This window comes from Mesocricetus auratus, unplaced genomic scaffold (assembly GCF_017639785.1).
Source record: "Mesocricetus auratus isolate SY011 unplaced genomic scaffold, BCM_Maur_2.0 Super-Scaffold_6730, whole genome shotgun sequence".
Taxonomy (NCBI): domain Eukaryota; kingdom Metazoa; phylum Chordata; class Mammalia; order Rodentia; family Cricetidae; genus Mesocricetus; species Mesocricetus auratus.
Window position 1 is genome coordinate 64,443,476 of NW_024429184.1, and position 20,696 is coordinate 64,464,171.

At 39.6% G+C, this 20,696-nt stretch overlaps 1 protein-coding gene across 4 annotated transcripts in view; it reads right to left on the reverse strand.

The window, feature by feature from the left end:
- The window catches only part of CUNH8orf34 (chromosome unknown C8orf34 homolog), a 383,946-nt gene that overhangs the window by 230,444 nt on the left and 132,806 nt on the right, over positions 1-20,696 (reverse strand). For all 4 annotated transcript variants that reach the window (XM_040741439.1, XM_040741438.1, XM_005066755.4 and 1 more), the window contains one exon: positions 14,420-14,592. In XM_040741439.1, coding sequence (XP_040597373.1) covers positions 14,420-14,592 — 173 coding nt within the window. The remainder of the gene's footprint in view (positions 1-14,419; positions 14,593-20,696) is intronic.

Here is a 20,696-nt window from a genome sequence, read left to right on the forward strand (position 1 = left end):
TTCTGTATTATTTGGCTGCTACACCAGGACTCTTTGTGCCCTATGCAATGCTTATAATTTATGAGGCAGTCTTCCTGTGTCACTAAACTAGTTTAAAGCCCAATGACAATATAATTGTCATAGCCCTTGCTATGTGGTTTCATCTGCTTTTTTTTTTTAAGCTAGTGTTGCTGTAGCTCCTGCTGGTCCATCCCACTGTCCAAAGAGTGATACGCCCAGGTCATTAAACTGATGCTGCCAGGAAAATGAACAAAGTGTCAGACTATGGGGATACAACGGCTTGCCTGTGCCCAAGCTATGTTGTCAGAGATACCTTTCAGTGATGTCTGAAATACCATCATACATGTATGTATATGAGAAACGTCAAGGAGAGGGAACTGTGTAATGAACAAAAAAAAGTTAAGCATTGTGCTAGGTTAGTGAGGATGAGGATCTATGACCAAGTGGGAGACTTCAGGTAGTTCACTCCCCACCACAGAAGAAAGCAGAAGACTTGGATCCAGAAAAACCAGGGATCAACAAATACAGTTTCTTTTTTTCAGTAAGTAGGATGCAGCTTCATCACTTCAGAAGAAAATAGGGAACAAGGGTTAGATATTTGGGGAATAGAAGAAATGATATTATACTATAATTAAGACGAATAGATGTATGAACAGAGCAGATGAAAGTGGAGCTTTATTGGTAAGACCAGTGTGCCTGGTTTTTGAGAAGTCACAGGGTTTGAGAAGTCTGGCCAGTGTTGATAAGTGTTGTCTAAATTTTGCTAATCCCATAAGCTGAATTTCCACAAGGTAGAACTTTGTCAAGAACGGAAGAAGAGCTCTCTCTCTCTCTCTCTCTCTCTCTCTCTCTCTCTCTCTCTCTCTCTCTCTCTCTCTCCTTCCCCCTCCCTCTTTCCTCTCTGTCTCTGCAGATCAGGATGTAGAGCTCTCAGATACTGCCAGCATCTTGCCTATCTGCTTCCTGCTATGATGATCATGGACATCTCTAAAACTGAAATCAAGTCCCCAGTTAAATGTTTTTACACATGTAGACACACACACACACACACACACACACACACACACACACACACACACACAGGTAGAGAGGAAAAGGGAGATGAGGCTGCATCCAGGACACTGGTCTCAGTGATGGGTTGTGACAGAGATAGATAAAAAGAAGAATGAGGAGCAGGGTGAATGAAAAGCGAATGATGCCCTCTGGGTTCCAGTTGGGTACCAGAGGGAATGAAATAGAAGGCCAGGTTGAAGTACCTAAAATAATATTAAGATTCCAGGTACTGGTAATAAGATCTAAGAAATTATAGAAGGAGAGAGGGAGTGGGTGAAATGGAGAATTAAAAAATAGTGAGAAAAGGGAAATGAGAAGTTAGTTTTACAGCAGAACTACTTACTCAGTCTGTTTTATCAAGACAGGAAGATTGCATAGAAATGATGTGTTCCAGAGAAGAATGACATGAGGGTTGTGTAATTATTATTATGGTTAAGATATTGAGTAGGTGTAAAGAGTATGAAGAGTGTGATTTATGGTATTCCTAAGTCATGTTTGGAAGACACATATACAATGGAAAAAGAAAGGAGGATTGTTTTAGGGAGAAGACAATAGGCAAGGGTTATAGGCAGACATCACAACTTCTTTTTCTCTAACACCATGCTTAAGAACAGAGGAGTCAAAAGAACGCCATACACCACACTGCAGGCATCCAAGAAGGGCATAGTGGTAGGTGGGATGAGAAGAAAGGATGGGTGAGTCTTTGTAAGAATACTGGAGGATCTGCAGGCATTACCCTCTTCCTAAGAATACTGGCAGACTATGTCCTTTGACTTACAGAATCTTCTCAGTTTCAGGAAGTCTCATTTGTTAATTGTCGATCTCAGTGTCTGTGCAACTGGTGTTATGTTCAGGAAGCAGTCTCCTGTACCAATTAGTTCAAGAGTACCTCCCACTTTCTCTTCTAAGGTTCAATGTGGCTGGATTAATGTTGAGGTCTTTGATCAATCTGGACATAAATTTTGTGCACAGTGATAGACACGGATCTAACTGCAGTCTTCTACATGCCAGCCTCCAGTTATGCCAGTACCATTTGTTGAAAATGCTGCCTTTTTTCCATGGTATAATTTTAGCTTCTGTGTCAAAAATCAAGTGTTCATAGGTGTGTGGGTTAATTGCAAGGTTTTCAGTTTGATTCCATTGGTCTACCTGTGTATTTTTGTGCTGTTACCAAGCTGTTTTCAGGATTATAGCTCTATAATAGAGCGTGAAGTCAGGGATGGTGATGCTTCCAGTAGTTCCTTATTGTACAGGGTTGTTTTGATTATCCTGGGTCATTTGTTTTTCCATATAAAGTTGATTATTGTTCTTTCAAGGTCTGTGAAGAATTGTGCCAGTATTTTGATGGGGGATTGCACTAAATCTGTAGATTACTTTTGGCAAGATTGCCATTTTTACTAAGTTGATCCTACCAACCCAACAGCATGGGGGAATCTTTAAATTTTCTGGTATCGTCTTTAATTTCTTTCTTTAAAGACACAAAGTTCTTGCTATACAGGTCTTTCACTTGTTTGGTTAGCATTATCTCCAGATATTTTATGTTGTTTGGGGTTATTGTAAAGGATGATGTTTCTGTTATTTCTTTCTCAGTCCATTTATCATCTGTATATTAAATAGGGCTACTGATTCTTTGGAGTTAATCTTGTATCCTGCCACTTTGCTGAAGGTGTTTATCAGCAGTAGATGTTCCCATGTAGAGTTTTTTGGGTCACTTATGTAAACTATCATATCATCTGCAAATAGTGAAAGTTTTACTTCTTCCTTTCAAATTTGTATCTCCCTAATCTCCTTTTCTTGTCTTATTGCTCTAGCTAGAAATTCAACTACAATATCGAAGAAGTATGGAGAGAGTGGACAGCCTTGTCTTGTTCCTGATTTTAGAGGAATTGTGTTGTGTTTCTCTCCATTTAGTTTGATGTTAGCTGTTGGTTTACTGTGTATTGCTTTTATTATGTTGGATATGATCCCTGATCTCTCCAGGACCTTAAAAGGCAGCCCACAGAAAGGGAAAAGATACTCACTAATCCCACATCTGACAGAGAACTGATTTTCAAAATTTACAAAGAACTCAAGAAGCAAGTCTCCAAAACACCAAATGATCCAATTAAAAAGTGGGGTACAGAACTAAACAGAGAATTCTCAATAGAGGAGTATAAAATGGCTGAGAGACACTTAAGAAAGTGCTCAACATCCTTAGCCATCTGGGAAATGCAAATCAAAATAACTCTGAGATAACATCTCACTTCTGCCAGAATGGCTAAAATCAAAAACTCCAATGGCAATTTATGCTGGAGAGGATGTGGAGAGAGGGGAACACTCCTCCACTGCTGGTGGGAGTGCCAACTCATACAGCCACTTTGGAAATCAGTATGGAGATTCCTCAGGAAAATGGGAATCAGTCTAACACAAGATCCAGCAATTCCACTCTTAGGCATATTCCTCAAAAGATGCACATTCATACAAGCAAGGGCATCTGCTCCACTATGTTCATAACAGCATTATTTGTAATAGCCAGAACCTGGAAGCAAACTAGATGCCCCTCAACTGAAGAGTGGATAGAGAAAATGTGGTACATTTACACAATGGAGTACTACTCAGCAGAAAAAATAAAATGGAATGTTGAAATTTGCGGGCAAATGGATGGCACTAGAAGAAACCATCCTGAGTGAGGTAACCCAGTCACAAAAAGACAACCATGGTGTGTACTCACTTATTTATGGATTTTAGGCATGAAACAGGGCAATGCCAGCCTATAATCTCATAGCTAGAGTCTGGGAAACAGGGAGGACCCTAAGAGAGATATGCATGGTACCCCAGAAAAGGGCAACAGGACAGAGTCTTCTGAGGTGATTGGGAGCAATGTGGGGAGGGGGGAGGAAGCTGGGAGAAAGTGAGGGGGTGAGGATGAGAGGAGAGGGACACATGGGGGAGCAGGAAGTTTTAGTTAGAGGAAGAATGGAGGAAAGCAGGATGACAGATACCATAATAGTAGAAGGAGCCATTATAGGTTTGAAGAGAGATGTGGATCTAGTGAGATGTCTGGAGACCTACAAGGATGACACCAACTGGCAGTCTAACCAGTATTGGAGAGGCTACCTTAAATGCTCTTCCCCGATAATGTGATTGACATCCTTATATGCCATCCTAGAGTCTCAGTGCAGGGGCTGAAGGAAGCAGAGGCAGACACCCACAGCTGAACACTGAACTGAATTCCTGGAAACCAGTTGCAGAGAGGTAGGAGTGATGAGCAAAGGGGTTAAGACTGGACAGCTGATCTGAAAAAGGGAGAGTTCATGGACCCCAGTCTGACAGCTGAGGCTAGCATGGGACTGATCCAAACCCCTAAATGTGGGTGTCAGTGAGGAGGCCTTGGCATTCTTTGGGCCCTCCGGCAAAAATCAGCATTTATCCCTGGCATCCAGATAGACTTTGGGAGCCCATTACATGTGGAGAGATGCTGTCTCAGCCAGGACACATGAAGGAGGGCCTAGGCCCTGCCCTGAATGATATGACAGATTTTAGAGATCCCCCATGGAGGACCTCACCCTCCATGATGAGTAGAGTGGGGATTGTGTGGGGGTGGGGGGAGGTTGAAGGGCAGAGGGGAAGGAGGGAGGGAGAGGGAGCTGGGATTGACATGTGAAGCAAATTTGTTTCTAATTTAAATAAAAAATGAAAAAAGAAAAGAATGAGAGCTTCCATTAGCAGGAATTCTAAAAGCCTTGTTTCTGTTGCTTAAAATGATAAAATAAATTAATAAAAAATCAGTAAAAAAAGAACACTGGCAGTTCTGCACATGCTCACCGTCTTCCTAAGAACACTGGAGGTTCTGCATATGCTCTCTCTCTCTTCCTAAGAACACTGGAGGTTCTGTTCACACTCACTCTTTACCTAATACTGGAGGATCTGCACACACTCACCCTCTTCCTAAGAACACTACAGGTTCTGCGCATACTCACTGTCTTCCTAAGAACACTAGATGTTCTGCATACATTCATTGCTGAAAGCCATTGAGAGTTTATAGCAGGTGACAGCTGGTATTCGACAAGTCAACCCACCAGATGACAGCTGGTATTCAACAAGTCAACCCACCAGAAGAATAATTCTCTGATGGGGAAACCCGTTTGGAAAAGGCTGTGGGGTCACTGACTGTGAATCCATTTGTTTCTGTTTATATTTTCTCATGTGTCACTACATTCTTTCCCCCAAAACATACATACATACATACATACATACATACATACATACATACATACATACATACTTGATGGTCAGGATGGTTATTCCTGCTTAAGTAGTATACTTATGATGGACAGAAATAATACTAGGATATTTTTCATTACTCAGCTACAAAGATAGCATTTTATACATTTAGCTGATTTTAGACTTTAAAGCAAATTCAAAATGAATTGATTGCCCCTAGTTATGAATATACAAGGACAATGTGTTTTTTGATGAATCAAAGTTATGCATAAAGCAACTTTGGTGGACATAACCCATGGAGCAACTGAATTTCTACACATTCTCCTAACCATTCAAGGTCCCCCCTGACTAACTGTTTAGTGTTTAAGTCCTGAATTTTGACATCTTTCTCTGTTCAGGAATCCTAATCACTCAGAGCTACATGCTTACTTTATTTACCACGCCTGGTCAGTGTGGCCTCCCTAGCCTGAGAGAAACTGTATGATAGGTATGGTTCTGCTTCTTATTGTTTACTCAAGAAGTTCTGTGTGACCCTGAAAATATGATTCATCTTTGTCCAGAGGCTTTGCTGTAGTAGGAGAAGTGTGATAGAGACCGAAGTGTGAGAGATGGAGAGAGAAGTGTGAGAGATGTAGAAGGAAGTGAGTGAATACGTGAATGAATGAGAGAGTTGTGTGGATGTGAGAGTAGTGTGTGAGTGTGTGAATAAGTGAGTGAATGAATGACGTGGAAGACAGAGGTAGCAGAGATGTGAAGAAATGTAACAGGATAGATTGAAGAGAGATTGTGGAGAAAGGAGATGTAGCTGTATGTATAGAGAGGTAACTGTGTAGAGAGATTGCCAAGCAAAAGAGACTTTTCAAGATGAAGTAAAAGAAGTTACCACCAGGAAAGCGTGTGCTATTCCCTTTTCCTTAAGTTACCATCAGGATGTGTGAGGCCTTTCCTAATGACCCTCAGATGGAGAAGCGTTTTTTCTAAGTCACACTACACTGGAGGCATTCTTACTGCAACCTGGGTGCAATCCTGGGAACTGAGCTCACCCTAGGAGCACTGGAGGTTCTGCATGCATTCACCCGAGCCTCTTCTTTCCCAGTTCTAAAGCTAAAATCCTTGGGGCTTGTGAAATTTCTAGAATCCCTTTCCAAAGAATGGATGGATAGAAAAACCTTGAAGAGGACAACATTTGGTGAAAGACAGGCTGGCACAGTCACTTCTCAGCTCTTCAGTCTGGGGCCAGGACAAACTACTATTGGACATGGATACCTCTTTCTGACATAGGGATGAAGATGGGAATAATAATAACAGTTGCATGAGGATGAAGTGGTTTAATACTGGCAAAGCAATATCCAATAATTTTCCATCAATTTCATGTCTTCAGACATGGCAGTAAGTACCTGCACCAACTGATCCATCACACATACCCAAAATTTTTATCTTCAAATGCCCTTAAATTGTGAACCTTGGTGTTATTCCTGTCACATGGTTTGTGGATTTTCCAAATCCAGAAAAGCCCACACCTGATCAACTTTGTTTTTGAAGTTTGTATATGAATCTATTTTCTTACTCTTCATCATGACTTACTTTTGTAGCACCACACAATATGACTTGAATTTATGGCTCTCAAGTACATAATCAGCTGTTGACTGTCTTTCTATGGCAGGCAACAATTCTAGGCTTTGTACATTGAACATCAATATCAATCTGAACTGTAAGAATGAAAAATTAAATAGAAAGAGAATTTAGCTTTAATATTTGAAGTTTAATTCCAAGTTGTAAGATTTCTATTGATTTCACTAATATTTACATTCTAATAAGAATTCTCATCTAACAAAGAAAGTTTACTGCATCTAGAATATTTATGGAGTTTATTCATGTTCTAATTAGATGCCTTAGCTTTGAAAGAATTGATTATGTTTTCAAGGCTTGAGGAATCTGTTTACTAATTCCCCTTTAAAGTCTATCAACTCATTTTAAGAAAGTTGTCAAACAACTATTGCAAAGCCTAATTAGGATGGCTTAATATATGATTATATAGGCTTATTAAACTCAGTTTTTGTTTACACATACATAATAAATGTGTGATTATAATGACTCTAAGAATCATTTTGATTTGCATTTCCCTGATGGCTAAAGATGTTGAACATTTCTTTTAGTGTTTCTCTGACATCTGAAATTCTTTGATTGAGAATTCTCTGTTTAACTCTGTACACTATTTTTAATTGTATTGTTTGATTTGTTGATATCTAGTTTCTTGAGTTCTTTATATATTTTGTATATCAGTTCTCTGTCAGATGTGGGATTGGTAAAGATCGTTCCCATTCTGTAGGCAGCCATTTTATCCTACTGACAGTGTCCTTTGCCTTACAGAAGCTTTTCCACTTTATGAGGTCCCATTTGTTAATTGTGAATCGTAGTGCCTGCACTATTGGTATTCTATTCAGAAAGTTGTCCCCTGTTCCAATGCGTTCAGAGCTATTCACCATTTTCTCTTCTATCAGGTTCAGTGTTCCTGAATTTAAGTTGAGGTCTTTGATCCTGGTTGGGCTTGAGTTTTGTGCATGGTGATGGATATGGATTTATTTGCATTCTTCTACATGCCAACATCCAGTATACCAGCATCATTTGTTGAAGATGGTATCATTTTTGTCTTCTTTGTCAAAAATTTGGTGTCCGTAGGTGTATGGATTTATGTCTGGGTCTTTTATTTGGTTCCATTGATTCACCTGTCTGTTTTTATGCCAACACCATACAATAGCTATAAGATTCCATCTTACACCTGCCAGAATGGCTAAGATCAAAAACACAAATTGCAGCTTATAGTGGAGAGGATGTAGAGCAAGGAGAACAGTCCTCTATAACTGGTGGGAATGCAAATTTATACAGCCTCTTTGGAAATCAATATGGTGATTTCTCAGAAAACTCAAGATCCAGATATTCCATTCTTGGGCATATACCCAAAGGACGTTTAATCATACCAAAAAGGATACTTTCTCAACTATGTTCATAGCAGCTTTATTTATAATAGCCAGAACATGAAAACAACCTATATGCCCCTTGACCAAAGAATGAATAAAGAAAATGTGTTACTTTTACACAGTAGAGTGTTACTCGGCTGTTAAAAACAATGACACCAGGAAATTTGAAGTCTGATGGATGAAACTAGAAAACAAATCATCTTTAGTGAGGTAACTTAGACCCCAAAAGACAAAAATGATATGTACTCACTCATAAGTGGATATTAGTTATAAAATAAAGGATAAACATGCTACAATCCACAGACAAGGGAGGTTAGGTAACAAGGAGGTCCCAAGGTGGGACACATCAATCTCCCCAAGAAAGAGAAATAGAAGAAATCTCCCTGTGGAAAGGGAGTTAGTGGGGATGGAAACTTGAGGGATCAGGTTGAGGATGGATGGAAGGTGAGAATATGAAAAGAGACTTCTGGAAACGGAAGCATTTCAGAGTCAGGAAGAAACATGATGCGAGGGAAACTATTACAAATCTACAAGGTTGACCCCAGTTAAGACTCCTAGCAATAGTGGATATGTATCATGAACTGTCCATCTCATGTAATCAGATTGGAGACTACCCTAATTTTCAGAGATTCTTACTCCAGTAAGTGATGGAAACAGAGCAAAGACCCACAACAAAACTTTGGGCTGAGCTCAGGGAAGCCTACTGAAGAAAAGAAGGGAGAATTGTAGGAGCCAAAGAGGTCAAGAACATCACAAGAAAACCCACAGAAACAACTAACCTAGCGCCTGGGAACTCACAGAATTTAAACCAACTACCAGGGAGCCTGTGTGGACCAAGCTAACTCCATACATATATGTGACAGTTGTGTAGCTTGGTCTACTTATGGATTTCCTAACAATGGAAGCAGAAGCTGTCCCTAACACTTTGGTTGAATCTTAGGAACCTATTCTACATACTAAATTCCTTGCCCAGCCTTAATATAAGTGGAGGTGCTTAGTATTAGAGCAAATTGATATGCCATGTTTTGTTGATAACCCTGGCAGAAACAGGAGGAGTGGATTGGGGAAGGTAGAGGAGAATGGGGAAACTGTGGTAACGATGCAAAATAAAATAAAATAAAAACTCTAATGTGCAAGGGTGCATATGCTTTCCCAATAACCAGCTAGAGAAACTACAGAATTAGGAAGCTATGAAAAAACATGAAAAGGTTTCACTCATTCTCTAACACCTCCCATCCTTTAGATTCTTTTGTGTATTTCCTGAGCTCCCTTAATTATTAATTTAAGAATCCAGGGAAGAAGAGTCAGGAAAATATCTTTCTTCACATTTATACATCATTTTGAATGTAACATCTAAAGATACACACACAGATGATTTGAGACCCATTCAAAGACCATCAAAGCCATGATTGTAACACTGGTGTCTCAGTGTTATTCTATTAGTTTATCTGTCTGTCCTTACAACTTCCTTAACTGTAACCAGCATTTAACACTTTAGTTGTCAATCTAAACTGACATAAGTTGTTGACTCTTTATATAATGTATTTGAGGTGCATAAATAAAATAGCCAGCCTACAATCCTATGGCCAGAGAGTCTGGGAAACAGAAACTTTATTTAGTGGCTGATCGAAGAAGAGGCAGACTCCCTTGGTTAAGTACTGAGCTGAACTCAAGAAAGCCAGTAACAGAGAGGGAGGACTGATGATCAAAGGGATTAAGACTGGGCTGGTTTAACCCCCAGAAACAGCTGACCAGACAAAGGTTAACTCTTGAATCCCAGGCATTAGCCTGGGAAGCCAGCATGGGACTGATCAAGACCCCCCCTGAATCTGGGTGTCAGTGAAGAGGCCTAGGGAATCTATTGAGCCTTGGGCAGCAGATCAGTACCCATCCCAAGTATACACACGGACTTTGGACTCCCATAGAACAATGTGAGGTGCACTCTCACCCTGGACTCTGGGGGAAGGGTCTAGGCCCTGCCCTATATGAAATGACACACTATGCACACCCCCATGGAGGGCCTCACCCTCCCTGGAGAAACGAGGGGATAACGGGGGGGGGGAGGGCACGGGAGGAAGGGAGGAATGGGAGAGGGACCTGGAACTGACTTGTGAAGCAACCTTGTTTCTTATCTAAATTTAAACTGGAAAATAAAATTAAAAAAAAAATCTGTTAACATAAAAAAAACAAAAAAAAACAAAAAAAAACAAAAAAAAATAAAATAGCTTTTTAAAAGGAACTTTAATTAATTAATTTTTATTTTATGTACATTGGTGTTTTGCCATTGGTGTCAGGTCCCCTGGAACTGAAGTTACAGATAGTTTTGAGCTGCCATGTGGGTTCTGGGAGTTGAACCTGGGTCATCTGGAAGAGCAGCTAATGCTCTTAACTACTGAGCCATCTCTCCAGATCCATAAAGAAACTAGTTAAGGAATGTTGTTTGTAATAAAAGTTCCAAGAAACTATTTTAGGTAAGTTTCTATCCATAAGACTTCCAAGGTTTGGTTTGTCATTGGTCTAATTCTCTAGTCTAGGGGTGAAGGTCTAGTTAGTTATGCATCTGTTATTTATCATAGAAGAAAAAGTTGTCTATGTGCTGGGTGTTGCAATAACGACCACTCCGACAAGATGCTTGTTTCTTTTATACAGGAAAGGCCAAGTTAGAGCAGGGGACCCATAATAAAAACAGACTGTCTGCAGTTTTTCTTGTGAATAAGCTCAATTTAGACTGAGTCTAGTGATAGCCCACACCTCCCACACTCATGTAACAGATATTTATAGAAAATAGCTATGTGTCAGCCTTGCTGAGAAAAGAAAAAATGGATGTAATAAAGATTAAAAACAAATTTTCTGTGAGCAGTTTGGAATATCATTATGATTAAAATCTTAATGTGTAATATTGATTGGTAAGTTATAGCATGTGTATTACTATTTAGAGACAATGGCTAATTATGTAATTATACACTAGAACCTTGAAACCTTTCTCTCCAGGATCTCTTATTCATTCAGATGCTGTGTGAGCCCCAGCACAAATCCAGGAATCCTGTTCTGAATCTTCACATAGGAGAAATAGTTTGCAACCTGAGTTATCACTTTTTTTCTACATGAGATTTCCACGTAAATGCAATGTTCCTGAAGTGATTGGGATTTAGTCAGGACTTTGTCACCTTTACAATACACAAGTGACAACTCACTTCATATTTTAAATACAAAGTGCTGTGAGGCTGAGGTGGCCTTTTTGAACATAAGGACAATTATTTGAGAAATGGTCTCATGGACTGAGCAAGGACACAACTAGGATTGAGAACTTCAGGGGAGTAAGAGCTCAGTGAAGTGAGGGAGAAACTAGAGGAGCTAACATTTGCAGTAAACAGCTTTGGATATTATTATGAATAAATGAAAGCAAGATGGAAGTTGACATTTCTCCATTTTGTATTTAAGAATCAAAGATCTACCAATGAATAAAGATAAAGGTCTATTGAGTTTCATAAGCCTGGCATTAGGAACAAAATGGCCCTCATTGACAGGTGAAATTGATCTGGCATTTCCAAGAAGAGAAATGGACTTTCAGAAATGGGTTGCTTCTCCTTCCAGGGCACTTCAGCTATTTCAATAATTTAAGGTTATTTCTCATGGAAATGGAATCAATTTTCTCTAAACCTGAAGCATATTAATGAGTATTCTGAACTTTTTCCTCTTAAGTCAAGTGGTAAGTGTGAGCCAAGCAACCTTGAAAGCTATTACATTAAAGAAAACACAATTTTCTCTCCTATTGGTTGACAGTAAATTTAACATGGGAAATGCAAAGTTCTTGTGGCTATGATGTGCAGAGAAAAGCCTTCAGTATCAACCAGTTAATAATGTAGCAGGGACTCATGGTCCTGCCATCTTTGCATTTTTAATATTTAATATTTAAATGCATTTATCCCTGTCTCATAACTCTTGCCTCTCAAAATGATTTGCACCCCAGCTTCCTTGACTTGTCCGTTTTCTGTTTGACGTTGTGCTTCTTATGGAGGTAAGACCCAAAACGGTAATAAAGATGAATGTGCTTTATCTAACAAACATGGTCTCACGTCTTCATGTCTCTTTACCTCAGTACATGGAAGCTTATGGAAGATGTATTATCACCATTCTGGGAACCAGAGTCTGAGAAAAATGAGAGTTATATGTAAGGATCATTTACGGTGATGTCACCATAGGTTCATATATTTAATGTTTGGTGCCCACTTGATAGAATATTTGGGAAGGATTAGGAGGGGTGGCCTTATTGGGGGGAGGTGTTACTGGAGGTGGGCTTTAAGGATTGATTCAAAAGCCCATGCCAGACACAGTTTGGCTCTCCCCCTGCCTGCTGCCTGCTGCCTGTAGATCACGATGTAAATTTTTAGCTAGTGCTCCAACATCAGACCTGCCTGTCACCACCATCCCTAGCATGATGGCCATGGACTAGGCCTCTGAAACTGTAAGCAAGTCACCAATTAAATCAGTGCATCTTCTACAATCTGACCAGAGCTTCAGATAATAGCTTCAATCAAAATTAGAACTTCAATCAAGCATCTCCTGCCAAACAGAGACTAATTAACCTACCTAAGACTCTTGTTACACTAACATTTTCTTCCCACAGGTCCCCATGAGATTGTCATCGTCCCATTTCATCAGGAAGTAAATTGAGAATTCCACTCCCTCTCCCTACTATTGATATTAGAGGATAGTTTACACCTGTTAGTGTTAGTTTTCAATTATTTTAGGGTTAGGATTGGAAGGAGGTGTTCAGGTTTGGGTATCTCTTTCAGATAAGTTTAGAATTTAGATGGGATAGATATGTTTAGCTTAGGATATAAGTAGATTATAACTTACTTATCACCCTCTATGTATATATGTTGTATATGTTTGAGTTTGCATCAAATTTAAATCTTCTATTTAGACCAAAAGGGGAATTGTAAGGGTGAGTCCAACACAGCTATCTGCCCTAAGGGAGGGAAATTTAGGACAGGTGGAGATAAAAGGAAGTGAAAGAGAAACGAATCCCTCTTCTCTCTACCCCTGCCAGCTTCTGACGCCCCAGTCTTTTGTGTGTAAGTTCTTATTCTGGTAAAAAATTATATTCCAAATTGCATTGACCTTTCACATCACATAGTAATGATGTCCATTCACTTCAATAGAGCAGTAACAAAAACATGTACTTTTAAGTTCCTAAAAATACTATAGCTTACAAATTAATCCCAAGAAAACATAATAATTATATTCAAACACAGTTATCACCTGTAAACTTGTATGTCTGTAACAAAGACTTTTGTTTTTGTTTTGTTTTGTTTGAGATAGGGTTTCTTTGTGTGGCTTTGGAACCTGTCCTGGCCTTGAACTCACAGAGATCTGACTGTGCCTGCCTACCAAGTGCTGGGGTTAAAGGTGTGTGCCACAAACACCCAGCTTATACCTCATGATTCTTATCCCCTTAATAGTTCCCTCATGATTTCATTTTCCTAGAATGTTAGATTCTCCCTCATCCAACTCCTACCCCACTGCTCAATGTTATAGCTGGTGTTTACTTACAGCTTAAAAGCTTGAAATTATTTCTCCACTTGGTGTCAGAACAAAGAAATGGAGCTTACTTAAAGCAGGAAGAAAAAAAACTCAAAACACAACCTCAGGTGTGATACCCAGAGGCAGACTCCTTGCCTTCTATACGTCTACCCATGTTCAAGTGCAGGACTGCCCAGTGAAGAAAACTTCAATAACAAAACCTAAATAACACTACATTTTTAAAAGAGTTTTTACTACAATTTTGTTTGTTTATTTTTTATCTTAGTGGATACACGCTTGTGTGCTGGTGCTCTTGAGTTTTCATGCTCATTTCAAATGTACATGGAGGTCAGAAGAGAATTTGAGGGAGTTTTTCCTTCAGTCATGTGGTCCCCCAGGAGACTCAGATCGTTAGGCTGGGGCAGCCATCTTCACTCTGTAAGACTACCTTAAGTTTTAACAGAGTAAAGGATTACTTCTTTTTAATGAATCCAATTATGTATTTTAGGACACATTATGGAATGAAAATCTAGTTAAATTTTTATCATATGCAGTCTATCAATTTTCTTTATGAAAAGAACAGAATCATGTACTTAGGTTTATTACCCTTTCTCATACAATGACTGCTAACACAGATTCACCAAGGAGGTCCACCTCACCTTCCTGCCGGGCTAGAGGAGCTCTCTTCACTGTCCCATGGGTCATTCTTACTCCTTGGAATCGGGGGCTGCAGCATCTCAGCTGCAAGGGGATCAGCATCGTTTTCTGCTCTGCCAATCCACTCCCCAATCACGCGGGGTCTCAGAAGAGAAGAGTTGAAAGCCACTGTTTCCTGCAGGCACAAAAATAAAAAGTGCCGCTTTAGATTACCTTTTCTTCTTAACAGGTAACAGGAAAATAGCATCGTCCAGTGTTTGCTTCACTAGAACCAAAATGTCCTTTCGCTTCTTGCTCAGTTCAAGCTCAGTTCAAGTCTTCTTTTGTGACTTAAGCTAATTCCTAGGAGCGAAATCTTGACTTTGGATTCCCGGAGCTGCATGTGTTGTCAGAGGGGAGGAGTGGGGCCAGCATCCTAGGTGGAGAGACAGAGCCTGCAAGGCCCACCATGTACAAGTGTGTTGTGCCACACTGGGGAAGGCAAGTTGTCGCTCTGGCAGCAATGAGCAGCAGCCTGGAGACACAACTGTGAGGCTGTAGGGTGAGAAAGATTCATTTCTCCCAGTGTGATGTATTCTGGATTTTCAGGGATGCAGTAGAAACAGGAAATAGGAAAATACCCATGACAAGTAGATCGGGTTAGCGGAAAACATGTTGGTCTTTTCCTACACTTGAAGTGGGGCAACTGATTCAACTCACCAGTATGCTATGATGTAGCCGAGAGAATACTGATGGAGAGCATGAATATATGCAACTACTAGAAATACTTTACGTTAAAGTGTCATTATAAAGAAACACCTAAATGATCGAATTTTCGTCTGAAGCCTCCTTCATGTGGACTTACATTCACCATTTGATTTGTAATTCATTACTCAATCACTACTTTTTACTAAGGCTTAGTATGTGCTAGGAACTATCTGCTGTGTTGGGAAAATAATGGCAATAAGGAACAGCTTTTAATAATGATTTTATCTAAAAGGAGAGACTGTAGGTGATTTTAATATATTGTCTTGGCAATTCTTTATCTTTTCAATATTCCGTAGTCAATGTGTACTGTGTGGTAAATGGAATGTCCTGATTTGAGAAACAAATATTGCTCAAATCTCCTTTCCTGAAAACTTTCACTATTAGGAGAATTTTGAACAATTCTTCAAAAATTCAGACCTGGTGTTGTGTGTCTATATAATTCACAAAATATCACGCAAATGCATTGCAGAATATAATATATATATAGTATTCAAATACACAGATGTAATAAAACACAATATTTAAAGCAACACATAATAGTTTAGACACTAGCTTAAAGAATCAAGACCAAGTAAAATATGACTTAGAACTACCTTTTGCCGGGCGGTGGTGGCACACGCCTTTAATCCCAGCACTCAGGAGGCAGAGGCAGGTGGATCGCTGTGAGTTCGAGGTCAGGCTGGACTGACAGCCTCCAAAACAATACAGAGAAACCCTGTCTCATAAAACCAAAAAAAAAAAAAAAGAACTACTGTTTAATGACGTTCCTCTGAGTTACAGGAAAAGGCTAGGCATCCATTAAATGTTATTAATTAACTTTATTTGCACAGTGGGGCAGAAAGACACAGATTTTCATTGCTATTGGCTCACAGGAACATAAGAACTGGTAAAAAGAAAGTCACAAGTGACTACAGGAGCAGTAAATAAAAAGATGAAATAGTACTGAAGACTTGGCAAGATCAAAATGCCAAGAACAGCAGAGATTAAAAATAACCCTTTGGTTCCTCACTGGGAAGTTAAATGAAGTGATAGATATTACTACTGTTGGTAAGAAGAACATGCAGAGGGTATAAATGGCTTGATACTTGGCATGGTTAACTCCAGCTGGCAGAGAAATTTAGTGAGAAATAGCAGGCCATCGGGACAACTGGGAGAGACACACAGGGTGAGGACAGTTGGGAAGCCACTGCTTCACAGGATTAAAAATAGGACTAGTGTATACATCCAGGAAGTAGCTGTTCCACTCTGTACCTACTCTTCTAGGAACATGCTCTCTAAAATCTAGCCCAGAATTACTTCAACTGCTATTACAAGTTGGCCTCTTTCCAGTCTTATCATTTTAAATGTCCTCCAAAGTCCATTTGATGGAAACCTCATCTCCAGTTGAGCTTCCTTTAAGAGAGAGGGACTATTGGAAGAACACTGGGACATGGGAGTATACTCTTGAAGTATATACTGGAACCTTGGTCTCCTCTCTCGCTTCTGTCCCAGACTCCATGAAGGAAACAGTTCACTCCTCTAAGTACCCTCCATCCCAAAGCTCTGTCTTTCCTGGGCACAATAATAGGGTCAAGGGACCATCAACTAAAACTTTCTGACCCTACAAACAAAGCAAACAATTAACATCTGAATATTTTTTAAAAATGTGAAATGTCTACAGAGTTCTGAGTTATGATTTGAACAACAGGAAGTGGATGGTACTCAGTGAGAGTATAAAACAGGAAACAGAAGTTTGTACTTGGTCTGTTTGATTTCCTCTTGGAATAATAACCATGAAAGCAGGAATCAGTGTAGCTTCAAAGTGGATATAAAAAGGATCAATTCTGCCACTGTAAATGCTATAACAACAATAACAACAAACCCAACATTTCCACGAAAACTGGTTTTGAGATAAAGTGGGTTTTTTTGAATGAGAGATTCTTTTAATGGGAGAGCTGTGATGCACTGTTACTATAAAGACGATAAGTAAAGCAGTGAGAAGTATCAGAGAAGTTTAAACAGCTTTTGTTGTTCTAATCTGGTATGAAATGGTATGGGGTGAGTCATTAGGCTGTGGGGAGTGGAGTTTTGGATAATCAAGACAAGGGGAGTCATATGAAAATGGGAACAACAATTCTGAGGGTCATAAGAGCTTAGGGTTTATCACAGTGAGCATGTTGAAAAGTGACAATAAGGGATCTTGCCACACTGAAGCTTCACTGGCTGATGAAAACTGGACAATAACCAGGCACAAAATGAGAGTACAGTGTAAATCCTTACACAGAATCCACTTGATCACAATGTTTTATTTAATCACAATCTAAAACACTTATGCATGATGAACCAATTCAGATACTAAACTTGAGTTAGAAATGAAGGACATTTGTTCAGCACAAAGCTAACAGAATGTCCCCCGCTAGGTTTTACTCTCCTTGGTACCTCAGCAGAGAATAGTTACGTCATCTTGTTTTAGAACTTAATGGAATTTATTTGCACATTCATTTTTTCTCTAAAATAACAAGTCACATTCACCAAAAAAAAAAACCCTAAAATATTCTGTGTTTTCTTAGTCACCCTGTTAGGTCATCATATGAATAATACAAAGGAAAATCACTTTTATTGTTTACTTCAATACATATTTACTAAAATGCTAAAAAGCTATGGCTGTCAAGATTCATTACTACATTTAACTCCTCTGTTTGCTTATACTTTACATAACATCAATTATAAATGGAATACAAGCATTCATGATGGTTCCAGTTTATATCACAATAAGATGGTTCACTCTGGGAAGTTATTTGAAAACAAACATGTCATTCTTTCTGATTTGCATTTGTTCACATTTATTCAGTACAGATCTGCCAAGCCTTACTGAATGCAATTACCAAAAGCAACTAGAGAAGGAAGGGACAAGGAGAAGTTGGAAGACCAACAATAAAATGAGTAAGGCGTGAGGGGTGGATCAATTGTCAGAACTCAAATCCAATCCCTTACACAATCTGCTTACAAACATTTTGCACAGAATTGAACTCTGTGGTCATGTACCTGTAGCATTTGTGTATGTGTACAAAAGCCAACCATCTCAGTGGCACCTTCCCTTGTCTCAGTCACGTCTAGTCTACTCCTCTCTATTCATTTGGAGTTTTTTTTACAGCATTTATGGTCTTCTTATTTTATCTACTCATATTTACTTTTTATTGAGGCAGTGTCTCACTATGCTCTGGCTGTCCTGGAAATTGCTGTATATATCAGGCTGGACTCAGTCTCGCAGAGATGCTTCTGTATTTGCCTCTGCCTTTGGAGTGTTTGGCTTAAAAGTATGAACCACTTAACTGCCTCTTTAAATGGATCTAATTCTTTGAAATTTCACTTCATTCTCAGATGAACTTTGACTTTCTTGTACATCTTTCTTTGTAATTTCTGCTTGGTCAACAAATGCCCTAACTTAGCTAGCTGAATAACTGTTATAGATGTTGAACGCATTTCGATACTATATTTATCCATATAGTCTGAGTTTTCCAAAAATACCTCATTTTCCAAATACCCAACAACACTAGGCAAACTGGAATAAGATGGATTGAAATGCAAAGTTCATAAAAAGGAGCTCTGAGAAAAGTTGGGAATGTTTTACAAATGAATATTCCCTATCCAGGAAGTAAAGTGGGATCTGTTACTGCATCTGCCATCAGCCCTTTGGGAGCTGACAAGAAACCAACAACTTTAGATGTTATGGTCCTTAGTGTGAATCTTTAATCATGTGACATTTGGGTATCTCAAATAAGGGTAAAATATATTTTCCCCCACTTATGATTTGCATAGACAGATGGTGATGATAGAAATTATATGAGATTCAAGCAAGGCCTAGGCCCCCAGAAGCCTTTCCTGTCACCTTTTGAAAAGCAAGTGAGTCACCCTCCAGACACATGAAGAGCTCAACAGTAGTCCCTGGAGAAATTTCATGCAGAGAGGGAGGAGTGATGGGCAAGGGGGTCAAGACCGGACTGGTGAAGCCCACAGAAGCAGCTGACCTGAACAAAGGGGAGCTCATGGACCCCACACTGATGGCTGAGAGGCCAGCATGGAACTGATCCAGACTCTCAGAATGTGGATGTCAGTGAGGAGGCCTCAGCAATTTATGGGGCCTCTAGTAGGGGATCAGTATTAATACCTGGCATTTGAATGGACTTTGGGAGCCCATTCCATGAGGAGAGATGTACTCTCAGGCTGAACACATGGGGGATGGTCTGGACCCTGCCCTGGATGATATGACAGACTTTGGGAATCCCCCATGGAGTACCTCACCCTCCCTGGAGAGCAGAGGGAAGATGGGATAGGGGATGGTGGGGGCTGGGGAGGAGGGGAGGGAGATGGAGTGGGCATTGATTTATGAAGCAGAAAAAAGATATCGGTAACCATCCATTTGGCATAGATTGAATGTTTGGAATGTTTGGAGTGAAGGAGGCTGAGATAATTTAGGATGTAAACTATAGACCCATTTTGCTACAGTCAGGAAGCAAATGGAGAAAGCTGTTAGGTGGCATCTTTTTCCACATTCTTTTAAAGGTGGTAAGAAAAGAAGAAAGCTCCTACAAGGTGAAACCAAGAACAGCAAACAGTCAGAATTGCTGGGGAATCCAGTTCCCACCACCTGGGCACAGCTAAGGAGCCCACACCCAGAACTCAGTGTGACACCAGTTACTCCACACACACCTCGCCTTTTCCTTTCCCTAATGGAAATGTTAATAAGGTTATCCCATAACAGTCCTATCACCCTCAAAGACAGACATTACCTGAGAGTTAAAGGTTGGGAAAGAATTTGTCAATCGAATGGACCCAAGAAACAAGCAGGGGTAGCAATCCTAACATCTAACAAACTAGACTTTAAAATAAAATCAATCAAAAGAGATGTAGGAGGTCATTACATACTCATCACAGGTGAAAAGGTGAAACCCACCAAGATGAAGTGTCTATCCTGAACATCTATGCCCCAAATACAAAGGCATCCACATTCATAAAAGAAACATTATTAGAACTTAAATCTCATCTAAATCCCCACACAGATTTCAACACACCACTCTCAGCACTAGACAGGAATACCAGGCAGAAACTCAACAAAGAAGCAAAGGGTCTAATAGAAGTAATGACCCACCTGGGATTAACAGACATCTATAGAACATTTCATCCACATAAAAAAGAATATACCTTCTTCTCAGCACCACATGGAACCTTCTCAAAAATCGACCACATACTTGGCAACATATCAAACCTCAGCAGCTACAAAAAATTGGAATAACTCCATGCCTCTTATCAGACCACCATGCTTTAAAATTAGAATTCAACAACAACACAAATTGCAGAAAACCTACAAACTCATGGAAATTGAATAATGCTCAACTGCACCATCCCTGGGTCAAAGAGGAAATAAAAAAAGAAATTAAAGACTTCCTCGAATTCAATGAGAATGAAGACACAACATACCCAAACCTATGGGACACTTTGAAAGCAGTGCTACAGGGGAAGTTCATAGCACTAAGTGCCCACATGAAGAAACTG